The following is a 12895-nucleotide window of genomic DNA, read 5'->3' as shown; positions in this document are numbered from 1 at the left end:
CCTTAATAATTTATAAATTATTCTGTCATGTCTTACACTGTCTGATGTCTCCCTTCACCCACTTTCCTGTTGTCCGTCCTCCAGGGAGGGGGCTATATGTAGATCCTTGTGATCGGTTCCCCCTTTCTACCTCACCTTACCCTACCCTCTTGATATCACTATTCATTATTGGTCCTGAGGGGTTTATCTGTCCTGGATTCCCTGTGTTTCCAGCTCTTATCTGTACCTGTGTACATCCTCTGGTCTAGCCAGATTTGTAAAGTAGAATTGGGATCATGATAGTGGGGGGGCAGGGGCGAGGAAACATTAAAGAACTACGGGAAAGTTGTATGTTTCATCAGTGCTACACTGCAACCTAAACTAGCTTATCTCCTCCCCGTGCCTCTTCTATAAGGGGATGTCCAGTTGCCTACAGGTGGGCTTTGGGTCTCTATTCTGCACTCTCCCTCATTCACAATGATATGATTTTTTTTCTTTGATACCTGATACCTGATCCCATTGACACCTCATGATCGCACAGGCTGGTATGCTTCTTCCATGTGGACTTTGTTTTTTCTCAGCTAGATGGCTGCTTGTTTATCTTTAAGCCTTTAAGACCCCTAGCACTATGTTATTGATAGCCGGGCACTATCAGCTTTCTTCACCACACTTGCTATGCACCTGATTTGTCTTCAGCAATCATGTCGGGAAGGTGACCATCCTGGAATGCCAGTTTAATAGAACAAAGTGTTCCTGCACTGAGGGAGTACTTGAGTAGAGGCCCAATGTCCATCTGCTACCTTAATACTAAACCTATAAATATATGCACATAGATCTATTTCCCCATCAATATAAATATATTTACATATGCACATGCCTGTAATTTAGACCTCTATAGATGCTCTTTGCCTCCTAGTTCTTTCCTCTATTTCCTTTTACTTTCCTCTTGACCTACTATGATGTTCAGCCTTCATTTGGGCTTCAGTAATTCCTTTCAGTTACTTTGCCCTTGATCAAGCCCTACCAGGCCTCCTATACCATCCTGGCCATCGATTTTGGATCACTTGTTCCCTTGTCCTGGGGTTTGTTAACACTACTTCCTCCCCCCACCTCCCCCTCTCCCATGTCCCCCCAGAACTGTCAGTCCAGTTGTTTTCTCCTCCAGATTGTTTATCCTGCCTATCTTATCTAGATAGACCTGCAGAGATTAATATGCACTAAAAAACAAGACAGCAAAACAAAGCAACAACAAAACCAATAAAACCAATGACAAAAAAATAAGTTTGTAAATAGTTCAAGGTCTGTTTGTTGACCTTTAGGAGTATTCTCTGGTCGAGTCTGATGGGATGCCGCCCCATGACCCTAAAGTCCATTTTTGGTACTCCCTCGGGACTTCCTTGCTCTGCTCCCCTTGCTGTTCTGTTGCACGCCCTTAGTGTTTTGCCTCGGTGTGGTAGGGTCAGATCGGGCACAATCCCCACACTGTGTCTCCAGTGTTGTCCCCTCTAGGGCTATGGATCAGTGAGGGATGTCATGTCTCGGGTTGTTCTTTTAAAGCCCAATGGCTACTGGAAGAGCTGGCTGGAGGGGCTTGGACTATCTTTGAGGCAGTTGAGGGTGGGGGAGGAGTGTCAACCCTATAACAAGTAACCCAAACCCACTGCAGACAGATGAGGATGTTGCCTAAGGGTAAGGTGACCAGATTTTAACATTGGTAAAGCAGGACACAATTGATAAACCTCATGTCCTGGCGAAATAGCCACATGGCAGCCGAAAACCGTATACCCTAGCTTGTCGTGCATTCTTTCCAAAAAATCGGGACTTTTTAAAAATGCTGCCGGACATCGGAAAAACTGTTAGAAATCGGGACTGTCCCACCAAAAGCAGGACATCTGGTCACCTAACCTAAGGGGCTTGAAACCAGACAGGGCAAGCCATCATGCTCTAAAGAAGGCCCTGCAAAGGACCCTGCCTTCACAGCAAGCCAGTGGCTAGACCACAGGCCACATCTGCATGGAGGAAAGGAACCCAGTGCCTTGCTCAGTCGCCAGGGCAGTGCTGCTGGCATGGGTCTGGCCTCTGCCATCAGCAGCAGGGTGAGCACGGGAGATGGGGTTTCCTCAGTGGTCAGAAGACACAGGAAGGGCCGCCATGCCAGAGAGGTTCAGTACAGGTGACAAAGGGGAGCTAAGAGGGGAAGGCCAAGGCTGATGGCAGTGCAGCCTCACCGCCTGGGGAGCCTGACCAGAAGGGAAGGGCCCTAGGCCTGGACTGTGCTGGATCTGACCCAGTAAAGGGCCTCTGCTGTCCAAGGAACAGCATCCCTGCCTGCCCACCGCCATCCTCCTTGTTGGCCTGTCCTGTCTCTTTGCCCAGGAGCAGCTGCTGGCGCCTAGAGCCAGAGCCAGGCCTGGCCTGGGTCTCAGGTCTGCTCTAGGCAGCTGGCCAGGGATGTGGACTGGACAGGTCCTGGGAGACAAGTGACAAGCGAAGATCCTGCTAGATGTCCTTTCCACAGAGCCACGGTCAGGGCGGTTCCAGTGAGGGTCTGCCGCAGTGACAGGAAGACAGTAGCCCCGGGTTTCCCACACAGCCACCTGACCTGCCTCTTTCTCTCTGCCACTGCATCCTAGAAGGTGGCCTGTGTGGGCCGCCCATGGGGAGACCCAGCAGGGAGAGGCTGAGGGACCCCCTTCTCTGACCTGTGGGGATGCAGCAGCCTGGCTCTTTCCTGCTCCCTACCAAAGGTCACTGCTTTTCTCAAGTCCCCTTTCTCTACCTGGCCCCCCAGGACCCAGCAGCCATTCCTTCCCACCTGCTACACAGGCCTCGGGAGACAGGAGCACCCTGGCCTTTTGCCTGGCTGCTCCCTTTGTAAGTAAGACCTCATTTCCACCCCTACCCCCCCAAGAATCAGCTTTCTGTGAATTGAATGTTCTGTGCACAGCCTACTGCACCCCCTGACTCCTTTGTAAATAGTGCCTGGAACAAGGGAACAACAAGTGATCCAAATCGGGGGTGAAGAGGGTGTAGGAGGCCTGGTAGGGATTGATCAAGGGTAATGTAACCAAGAGAAATTACTGAAACCCAAATGAAGACTGAGCATGATAGTGGGACAAGAGGAAAGTAAACAGAAATAGAGGAAAGAGCTAGGAGGCAAAGATCATTTATAGAGGTCTAAATATAGGCATGTATTTATGTAAATATATTTATAAAAGGATGGGGAAATAGATCTATGTGCATATATTTGTAAGTTTAGTATTAAGGTAGCAGATGGACATTGGGCCTCCACTCAAGTACTCCCTCAATACAAGAATACTTTCTTCTATTAAACGGGCATTCTATGGTGCTCACCTTCCCGACAGAATCGCTGAAGACAAAGCAGGTGAATAAACAAAAGCGGCGAAGAAAGCTGATGGTGCCCGGATATCAAAAGATATAGTGGGTGGGGTTTTAAAGGCTTGAAGGTAAATGAGCGGCCATCTAGCTCAGAAGCAACAAAGCCCACATGGAAGAAGCACACCAGCTGTGTGATCACGAGGTGTCGAAAGGATCAGGTATCAGGCATCAAGGAACAAAATATATCATTGTGAATGAGGGGGGAAGTGTGGAGTGGAGACCCAAAGCCCACTTATAGGCCACTGGACATCCCCTTAAAGAGGGGTTTCAGGGAGGAAACGAGCCAGTCAGGGTGCAGTGTAGCAACAATGAAACACTACTTTCCTCTAGTTCCTAAATGCTTCCTCCCCACCCCCACTATCATGATCCCAATTCTACCTTACAAATCTGGCTAGACCAGAGGATGTACACTGGTACAGATAGGAACTGGAAACACAGGGAATCCAGAGCAGATGATCCCTTCAGGACCAGTGGTGATACCGTGATACCGGGAAGGTGGAGGGAGGTTGGGGTGGAAAGGGGGAACAGATTACAAGGATCTACATATAACCTCCTCCCTGGGGGACTGACAACAGAAAAGTGGGTGAAGGGAGATGTCAGACAGGGCAAGATATGACAAAATAATAATTTATAAATTATCAAGGGCTCACGAGGGAAGAGGGTGCGGGGAGGGAGGAGAAAAAATAAGGAGCTAATGCCAGGGGCTTAAGTGGAGAGCAAATGTTTTGAGAATCATGAGGGCAATGAATGTACAAATGTGCTTTGCACAATTGATGTATGGATGGATTATGATAAGAGTTGTATGAGCCCCTAATAGAATGATTTTAAAAAAATAGTGCCTGGATGAAGCCCTTTCGTAGCGCACTGGGGAAACACGTTGCATGAGACCTCTTTAGGGTGTTGAAGATCAAAGATGTTCCTTTGAGGACGAAGGTGTGTCTGACCCAAGCCGTGGTCTTTTCCATGGCCTCATACGCATGTGGGAGTTGGGCACGGAACAAGGAAGACCGAAGAATTGATGCATTTGAATTGTGGTGCTGGAGAAGAGTACTGGAAGTACCATGGCCTGCTAAAAGGACACATCCATCTGTCTTGAAAGAAGTAAGTCAGAGTGCTCCTTAGGGGCAAGATCTCACATACTTTGGACATGTTGTCAGGAGAGATCAGTCCCTGGAGGAGGACATGATGCTTGGTAAAGTGGAGGGGCGCTGACAGAGAGGAAGGTCCTCAAGGAGCTGGATTGGCAGCAGCTTCCACAATGGGCTCAAGCACAGGGACCACTGTGAGGCTGACGCAGGGTCTGGCCGGGCTTTGTTCTGTCGTGCATAGGGTGGCTAGGGCGTCAGAACCAATTCGTTGGCCCCTAACAAGAGGCGATCCCTAGACAGTGTCTCCCGTGTTTTTATGGGGACCCTGATCATCACAGACCTGGGTTTCTTAATTTCCTGGGAGACCCGCAGATTCAATCAGCACCCCTGTGTTCTATAGGCAGGCCTGGCTTGGGATCGAGGGAAGTGTGGGCAGACTCACGTCTCCCCGGGCCTCTGTCTCTGATCCCAGGCTGGCCTGAGGCTGCTCTCCGTAGGCTTTCGTCCCACTGTAGCCCACTGGCGGGTCCCCCCAGATTCTATGAGGCATAGGCCCGAGCCTTGTTGTTTCCCCAAGCCACTCCTTTGTGACTTCACTCACTGAAATCACCCGGGAGACGATGCTGAAGGTTCCAACCCAGAGTCTCTTGGCCCTCTAGGAGGCTGGGACAGCGGGCCCGGCCAGCCCAGAGGGCTCTGTGCACGGTGTCGATGAGGACGTCGCTGGCCCATGTCCTGCAGGAAGGTCAAGGGCAGCCCCGGAGACACTGGGCGCTGCTGGCACCATGGATGACGCAGCCGTCCTCAAGCGACGAGGCTACATCATGGGGATAAATTTGGGAGAGGGCTCGTATGCCAAAGTCAAGTCGGCTTATTCCGAGCGCCTCAAGTTCAACGTGGCGGTCAAGATCATCGACCGCAAGAAAGCCCCCACGGACTTCTTAGAGAAATTCCTTCCCAGGGAAATTGAGATCCTGGCCATGCTCAACCACCGTTCGATCGTCAAGACCTACGAGATCTTCGAGACGTCTGACGGCAAGGTCTACATTGTGATGGAGCTCGGGGTCCAGGGCGACCTGCTCGAGTTCATCAAGACCAGGGGCGCCCTGCACGAGGACGATGCCCGCAAGAAGTTCCACCAGCTCTCCTCGGCCATCAAGTACTGCCACGACCTGGACGTCGTCCACCGCGACCTCAAGTGTGAGAACCTCCTCCTAGACAAAGACTTCAACATCAAGCTGTCTGACTTCGGCTTCTCCAAGCGCTGCCTGCGGGATGACAGCGGCCGGCTGACGCTGAGCAAGACCTTCTGTGGGTCAGCCGCCTACGCGGCCCCTGAGGTCCTGCAGGGCATCCCCTACCAGCCCAAGGTCTACGACATCTGGAGCCTGGGCGTGATCCTCTACATCATGGTCTGCGGCTCCATGCCCTACGACGACTCCAACATCAAGAAGATGCTGCGCATCCAGAAGGAGCATCGCGTCAACTTCCCGCGCTCCAAGCACCTGACGGGTGAATGCAAGGACCTCATCTACCGCATGCTGCAGCCGGACGTCAACCGGCGCCTGCACATCGACGAGATCCTCAACCACTGCTGGGTGCAGCCAAAGGCCCGAAGTCTGCCCGCCGGGGCCAGTAACAAAGAGGGGGAGAGCTCCCGGACCCCTGACACTCTGGGGGTCCCCGATGCCACCACCATTGACAAACGTTCTGCCACCAGGGTAGCGGCACGAGAGGAGGCTGCGTCCAAGACCAACCCCGAGGTGGCAGCGGCTGCAGCGGCCCCGGCGGTGGCGCTGGAAGTGTCCAAGCAGCCCGAGAACATGGGCTTCAAGGACAAGCCGTCGGCCATCGAGGCCAAGGAAGAGGCTGCAGAGTCTGCACAGCAGCAGCCTCCAGAGACAAGCAGCCCGTGAGCCTCGGCCCAGAGGGCCGGCAGGGAAGAAGCAGAGCTCATGGTACGGCGTCCAGCCTGCGCGCAGAGGAGGCCGAGGGACCAGCCGGTGGGAGAGCGTGTCCGGGACGAGCCGCTATTTTCGTTAGTCCTTTATCCCTCCCTCTGAACACTGCACCCTTGTTAGGGCTAAAGGAGCAGTAAATCTATATTAATGGTGATCCCCACATACTACCACCTCCCCATCAATGTCTCTGTCCAACCGGATTGCCTCTGGCTTCCCACTCAGAGTTGGACAGAATGCAAGCCAGTGTGTCCAGCCTTGCCGGTCACTCTGTGCTCTCAGACCCTGGCCAAACAAGTCAATAGGGGGTGGCGGGGGGTGCGCAGTGCCACAGAGCAGAGGGGATGCTGAACTTCCATAGAGAGCCCCGGGTGGGGGGGAGGAAGAGTTCTTAGTACTAGGCAGAAGGGGATAAGATGGCCAAGAGACCCCTCTCTCAGGAGCTCTGAGACAGCCTGCTGTCGAAACCCCTGCCCCACAAAACTGCCAACAACGGGGCCACTGCTGAGAGCCTCTCAGCCCCCCAACCTGCTGTGTTGTTAAAGCCAGTGCCCCAAATTGCCCCACCAGGGCCAGGGGCGGGATACTGTGGGGGGATTACTGTCATCCTGGGGCCCCACAGAGCCTCAGAAACCCACAGGGGCGGTTCGCCTCGGTCGACAGGGTTGCCGTGAGTCGGATTTGCCTAGATAGTAATGAGTTTGGTCTTTTTCTTCCTTTCTTAAGGAACCCTGGTGGCACAGGGATTATGCGTTGGCTTACTGGGTTATGCGTTGGGTTGCTAACTGCAAGGTCCGCGGTTCAAAGCCACTTGCCGCTCCTCAGGAGAAAGACGGGGCTTTGTACTTCCTTAAGGATGGTCTCGAAAACTCAGAGGGGCAGTTCTACCCTGTCCTATAGGGTTGCTATGGGTTGGCACAGACTTGATGGCAGTGAGTTGGGTTGTTAACTACATCCCACTTGCCTCCAGCCCCAGCCTGTCCCAGGGTGGCGGGGGGTGGGGGTGGGGGGGATGCTCCCTGCTACAGGACACCAGTCTTTCCCACAGGGGCCTGGTCTGTCCCCTGCTGGCTGGGAAAGGAACTCCCAGCAGTCACAGAGGTGATGGTCTGCAAGCGGCACTACAGGTGTGGCCCAGGCGCCCTCATCTGGCCTGCAGAGCACCCCTTCCCACCATGCACCTTGCTCTGCACCCCCTCGGTTGGGCCTGTGGCTCCTGGTCAGCTCCTGAGGACAAGAGCCATCGCCACTCACTCCCAAACTAGCCAGTTCCCTCACCAGCATCTCTCAGCTGGGCATCCAGGACACCTCCACACGTGCCTGGCTCCTCCCTCTTCCCTTGCCCTGGGGGCTTCTGTCCAACCCTTCAGATGCCTAGTCTGCTTCCTATAGGGGGTCGCTGTTGGGGAGCAGAGGGCTCATTCACTGCCAGCCCTTCCGGTGAGGGGTCAGTTCTGAGAGCAGGTGGGCTGCTTGAACTCACATGCTTGGGTGGCAGCCCCGCCAACTGGCACTCACCCCAGACCACAGACTGGTAGACTCCCCTCATCCACCCAGGATCCTCAGCACCCCACAGGCAGACCAGCATGAAGGAGAGGCGCTGCAGCCTCCCCACCCTTTCTCAGCCCTGCAGCCTGCTGACCTGTGACCAGCTGGTGCTCCCTGTCAGGCAGAGCACCCCACTCTCAACAGGGCCTCAAGTTGTCCCCAACCTAGAAAGGGCTGGACCCCTTCTGTGAGCCTCACATATGCTTGACTTGATCCTTGCACGTTCCCATCGGGCTGCCTCCTCACAGACCACCGCCCCCTCCCAGTCCAGCCCCTAGCTCTGTGTCCTCACAACACCATGGGCACCTGCTGTGGCCCAGCCACCACTACCTACTCACAGGCTGGGGTGGCCCTGAGCCATGCCAATTTCTCCCACCAAACCCCTCGGGGCTCCTGAAGGCAAGGGCTCACCTCCGCGCTATCACCGTCAGGCCCTAGAACAGACTTGCTGGTACTTGAGGAATGAATGAGTGGGGAGAGGGGTCCCCTTGACAGAGCAGAGGGACAGGCTTTAGAGGCTCTCAAAAGGACAAGGTCTGCAGGTCTCTAGCCCAGAAGAGTCTGTGATCCTAGAGGCCCCCAAACCCATTTTAAGTCCCTACAGGCAGGCATGCATTCTCTCTCTCTCTCTCTCTCTCTCTCTCTCTCTCTCTCTCTCCCTGCCCCAACTAGCCAGCCTCAATCCCTGACTACACTACCAGACATACACACTACTGGCCAGCCTAAGCCCCTAAACATACACACAGTCTCTCTAAACCCCTAAAGAGACAGAGACAAGAGGGAGAGGGAAAGAGAGACCTTGACCCGCTGGCCAGCCTAAAATGTTACACACACACACACACACACACACACACACACACAAACACATGCAGTCCCTTCCCAAACTGGCCAGCCTTAAGCCCCTAAAGGCACACACAAACACACACACATGCCCTACATGCCAGCCTCCCAGGGCCACATGTTTCATGCTCACAACTCCTCTGGCTCTGCAGGGGCCTGTGTCAGCCCCTAAGAGGCTGGGAAGCAAATGTGAGAGGTAGAACCCATCAAAAAAAAAAAAGAGGGAGGGCCCGTGCAGGCAGCGTGGAGGGCAGACACACAGAGGGAGGCCCTGGATAGTGCATTTGGGGGCACGGGGGGGGGGGGGGGAGAGGGAGGGACATGGGCACAGGGAGACAGGGAGCTGGGACTCGGGAGTCCTCTGAGTTGCTGAGGGGCCTGGGCATGGCTGGGGGAGGGCTCGCCAAGGCGGGCTAAGTTAGCCCAGGGTCACCCCGCCTGGCACCTATCCCCAGCTGCCCTATGCCTGGCACTGATCTACACTAACCTCCAGACAGTTGGCTCCCTGGTCTCCAAATGAGTCTGCAGCGCTGGCGCTCTCTGCAGCAGAAGCTCTGGCTTCCTGTCCGCCTGCCCTGCCGGGGAGCCCCTTCACGCCCTGCTCCTGCACGGCCAGACAGGTGGGACCAGGGGGAGCCTGTACTGGGGTTTCCTGAGCACTTCGTGGGAGAAGCCCCCGTGAATGTGCCCTAAGGAAGGCTGCCTGACATGCACAGGCTGTCAGGGAACGCAGTGCCAGGGTTGGGGTGGGGACCCTGTTGGCAGGTTCCCATGTGGGCTGCTCACCGAGAGGTCAGCGATTGGAGCCCAGCAGCCACTGCATGGGAGGTCAGTGCAGCTTGCTGCTCCCTGAAAGAACGACTGCCCCGGAGACCCTACTACAGCTATGAGTAGGAATGAATAGCCGTAACTTCACGCAGACCCTGACTCCTGCCCTCACCCCTGCCCTGCCCAGAAGTCCTTTCAAGCCTCATCACCTCTTATCTGATGAAAGGCACTGGCCGCCATGCAGCCCCCCAAACGCTCTACATCCCAGGCCAGCGGCCATCTCAAAATGCAACTTGGGCCACGGCTCTTCTGTCCTGTGCCATGCAACGCGACTAGCCACAAAGTCCTCCACCTACTGGACCCCATGTCCTTTCTCTTCCACTTCCCTCAAGGTTGCTTCTGCCTGCCCATCCTTGGGCTAGTCCCCACCCCCACCCCCGTGCACCCCACTGGACCTTGCAGTATCTCTGCATGCTCCCACTGACCACACCCCTCCTGGTTCCCCGGAGCAATGGCTCCATCCCGCTTCCCACCCCGTAGCCGCTCTCATGCTCACCGAGGCCTGCCCTGGTTGCCACTGGCTTCAGGATCACGTACAAGAGATGGACTTCTTCACACCCCAAAGGAACTCCAGGACGCCACCCCTCTGGGAACCAGGTCAATGCAGGGTCAGTCCACCAGCCAGAAGATGGCCAGCCCCCTGCAGGCCGGACGCAAAGGGCATTCCTGGTATTGCCCACCCTGGCAGGGAAGAGGGGTGGAGCAGTTCACTGTAGTCCTGGGCCAGCAGCGGCCACTCCAGCTTCTCGTCTTCTAGGGCCCCCATTCAGCTGGCCCCAGTCCCCACTCCCAGCCTGGCTTTATGACTTCACACACTGAAGTCACCCGGAGACAATGCCCAGCATTCCACAACTCCAAGCCCAGCCCACCCAGAGCTCGCCTCCCAGATGTATGCGAGGACCATGACTGCTGGCCCACGTGGAGAGGGGATGTAGAGGGCAGCGGTGCCGGCCGCTCCTGGCACCATGGACGATGCCGCAGTCCTAAGGAAGAAGGGTTACATCGTGGGCATCAACCTAGGCAAGGGTTCCTACGCGAAGGTCAAGTCCGCCTACTCGGAGCGCCTCAAGTTCAACGTGGCGGTCAAGATCATCGACCGCAAGAAAACCCCCACGGACTTTGTGGAGAGATTCCTGCCCCGCGAGATGGAGATCCTGGCGACTGTCAACCACCGGTCCATCATCAAGACCTACGAGATCTTCGAGACGTCTGACGGGCGGATCTACATTGTGATGGAGCTCGGGGTCCAGGGCGACCTGCTCGAGTTCATCAAGTGCCGAGGAGCCCTGCACGAGGACGTGGCACGCAAGATGTTCCGCCAGCTCTCCTCGGCCGTCAAGTACTGCCACGACCTGGACATCGTCCACCGCGACCTCAAGTGTGAGAACCTCCTCCTCGACAAGGACTTCAACATCAAGCTGTCCGACTTCGGCTTCTCCAAGCGCTGCCTGCGGGACAGCAGCGGGCGCATCGTCCTCAGCAAGACCTTCTGTGGGTCCGCCGCCTACGCGGCCCCCGAGGTCCTGCAGGGCATCCCCTACCAGCCCAAGGTCTACGACATCTGGAGCCTGGGCGTGATCCTCTACATCATGGTCTGCGGCTCCATGCCCTACGACGACTCCGACATCAAGAAGATGCTGCGCATCCAGAAGGAGCATCGCGTGGACTTCCCGCGCTCCAAGAACCTGACGAGCGAGTGCAAGGACCTCATCTACCGCATGCTGCAGCCGGACGTCAACCGGCGCCTGCACATTGACGAGATCCTCAGCCACGCCTGGCTGCAGCTCCCCAAGCCCAAAGCCATGTCTTCCAGTTCCTTCAAGAGGGAGGGTGAGGGCAAGTACAGGGCCGACTGCAAACTCGACACCCGGCCTGGCTCGAGGCCTGACCACCGGCCTGACCACAAGCTGGGGGCCAAGCCCCAACACCGGCTGCTGGGGGTGCCCGAGAATGAGGACAGCAGGATGGAGGACAGGCTGGCCGAGACCTCCAAGAACAAAGACCATCACCCCTCGGGGGCCGAGGTGGGCAAAGCCAGCACCTAGTGGTGGCGAGGGCCCCGGCAGTGGGGGGGAGCGCAGTGAGTGGCTGGCGCTCCAATGACTTAAGCTAAGCAGCCAGGTAGGAGCTGAAGGCGGCACAGGTGCGAGGCCCGAGTAAAGTCCGTCAATTAAAAACCACTATTTTGATTACTTTCTATTAGCTTTCTTCCCCTTGGCAGCAAAGACGTTCCTTACCGTCCAGCCAATAAACCACAGAGTCTGTACAAGCTGCTACAGTGCCCACCGGGAGTCTTTTTCTCTAGGACTCAGGCCGCTCCTCCCTGTGCTAACGGGTGTTTCCAGCGCAGGCGCCCAGGCCCCGGGCTCCCGGCAGAGGGGGACAGCATTGTGAGTCCGGGGCACGGAGCTAATGCAGCCTGCTGTGACCTGACCCTGCTGCACCACCTCACCCGGTCCCTCTCTGCTCCCCCTACCCCTGGGGCATCCCCCCTCGGCCGCCTTCTGCAGGCCCGCACACTCCGCCTTCCTGTACGTCCAGCCTCTGCTAGCCCAGTGTTGCAGGTATTCCAGCTTTTAATTCCTGCCCTTATGGGGGACCGGCCTAGAAAGCACCCCTTTTTCCCACATCCACTCTGATCTCAGCCTCCCTAGCCCCTAGGGGCACATGATCAGCTTTTCCCAGCCTCCTAGGCAGCGCAGGCCCCATTGCAACCTTCCCTGCAATGTGCACCACGAGACGGAGCGGGCCTGTGGGGCCTCAGCCCTGCCAGGCGCTCTCAGGGACTGTCAGGAGCACAGGTCGGGGCTGGCCCGGGCAAGTGTTCAGTCCTGGGCCTGGCCTCTGGGGAGCAGCAAGGACTTGGGGGACGCAGGTCCAGGGCGGCCTGCCAGGTGCAGCGGGTATGCTCTGTGGGGCAGGCCGACGGCCCACTTAGGCCCTCACCTCGGCTCGAGGCGCCATGGGAGGCTTAGATGCTGGTGCTCTCACGATCCCAGGCAAGTGCCTGGACACCGAGGCCCAGGTGACAGCTCCCTGGGGATCCTATGGTGGGGTGGGCAGTCGAGCCGGAGGGACCAGTGATGGGTGTGGTGGGAAGTGGCGGTCAAGGGGAAGGGACAGAGCAGCCCACCTGTCTTTGAGTTAGAGCCAGACACGTGGCAAAGCCCAGCCGAGGTGCAGGGAAGGTTCCCCACGTAGTCACGTCCCAGCCACTGGCAAAACAGGCAGGGTCCGCCTGGCCCGGGGCATGGG

The 12895-nt window shown here is 56.4% G+C and overlaps 2 protein-coding genes across 2 annotated transcripts; both read left to right on the top strand.

The window, feature by feature from the left end:
• The first annotated feature begins 5251 nt into the window (after window positions 1–5251).
• TSSK1B (testis specific serine kinase 1B) lies at window positions 5252–6411 on the top strand. The gene has a single exon (XM_075534159.1). It carries the CDS (start codon window positions 5252–5254, stop codon window positions 6380–6382), a length of 1131 nt encoding a protein of 376 aa, XP_075390274.1. The 3' UTR covers window positions 6383–6411.
• Window positions 6412–10605: 4194 nt separating this feature from the next.
• TSSK2 (testis specific serine kinase 2) lies at window positions 10606–11685 on the top strand. Its single transcript, XM_075534358.1, has one exon. It carries the CDS (start codon window positions 10606–10608, stop codon window positions 11683–11685), a length of 1080 nt encoding a protein of 359 aa, XP_075390473.1.
• The last annotated feature ends 1210 nt before the right edge of the window (window positions 11686–12895 follow it).

The sequence above is a fragment of the Tenrec ecaudatus genome, chromosome 16, assembly GCF_050624435.1.
Source record: "Tenrec ecaudatus isolate mTenEca1 chromosome 16, mTenEca1.hap1, whole genome shotgun sequence".
NCBI lineage: Eukaryota > Metazoa > Chordata > Mammalia > Afrosoricida > Tenrecidae > Tenrec > Tenrec ecaudatus.
This window is presented reverse-complemented; position numbering and strand designations above follow the sequence as displayed.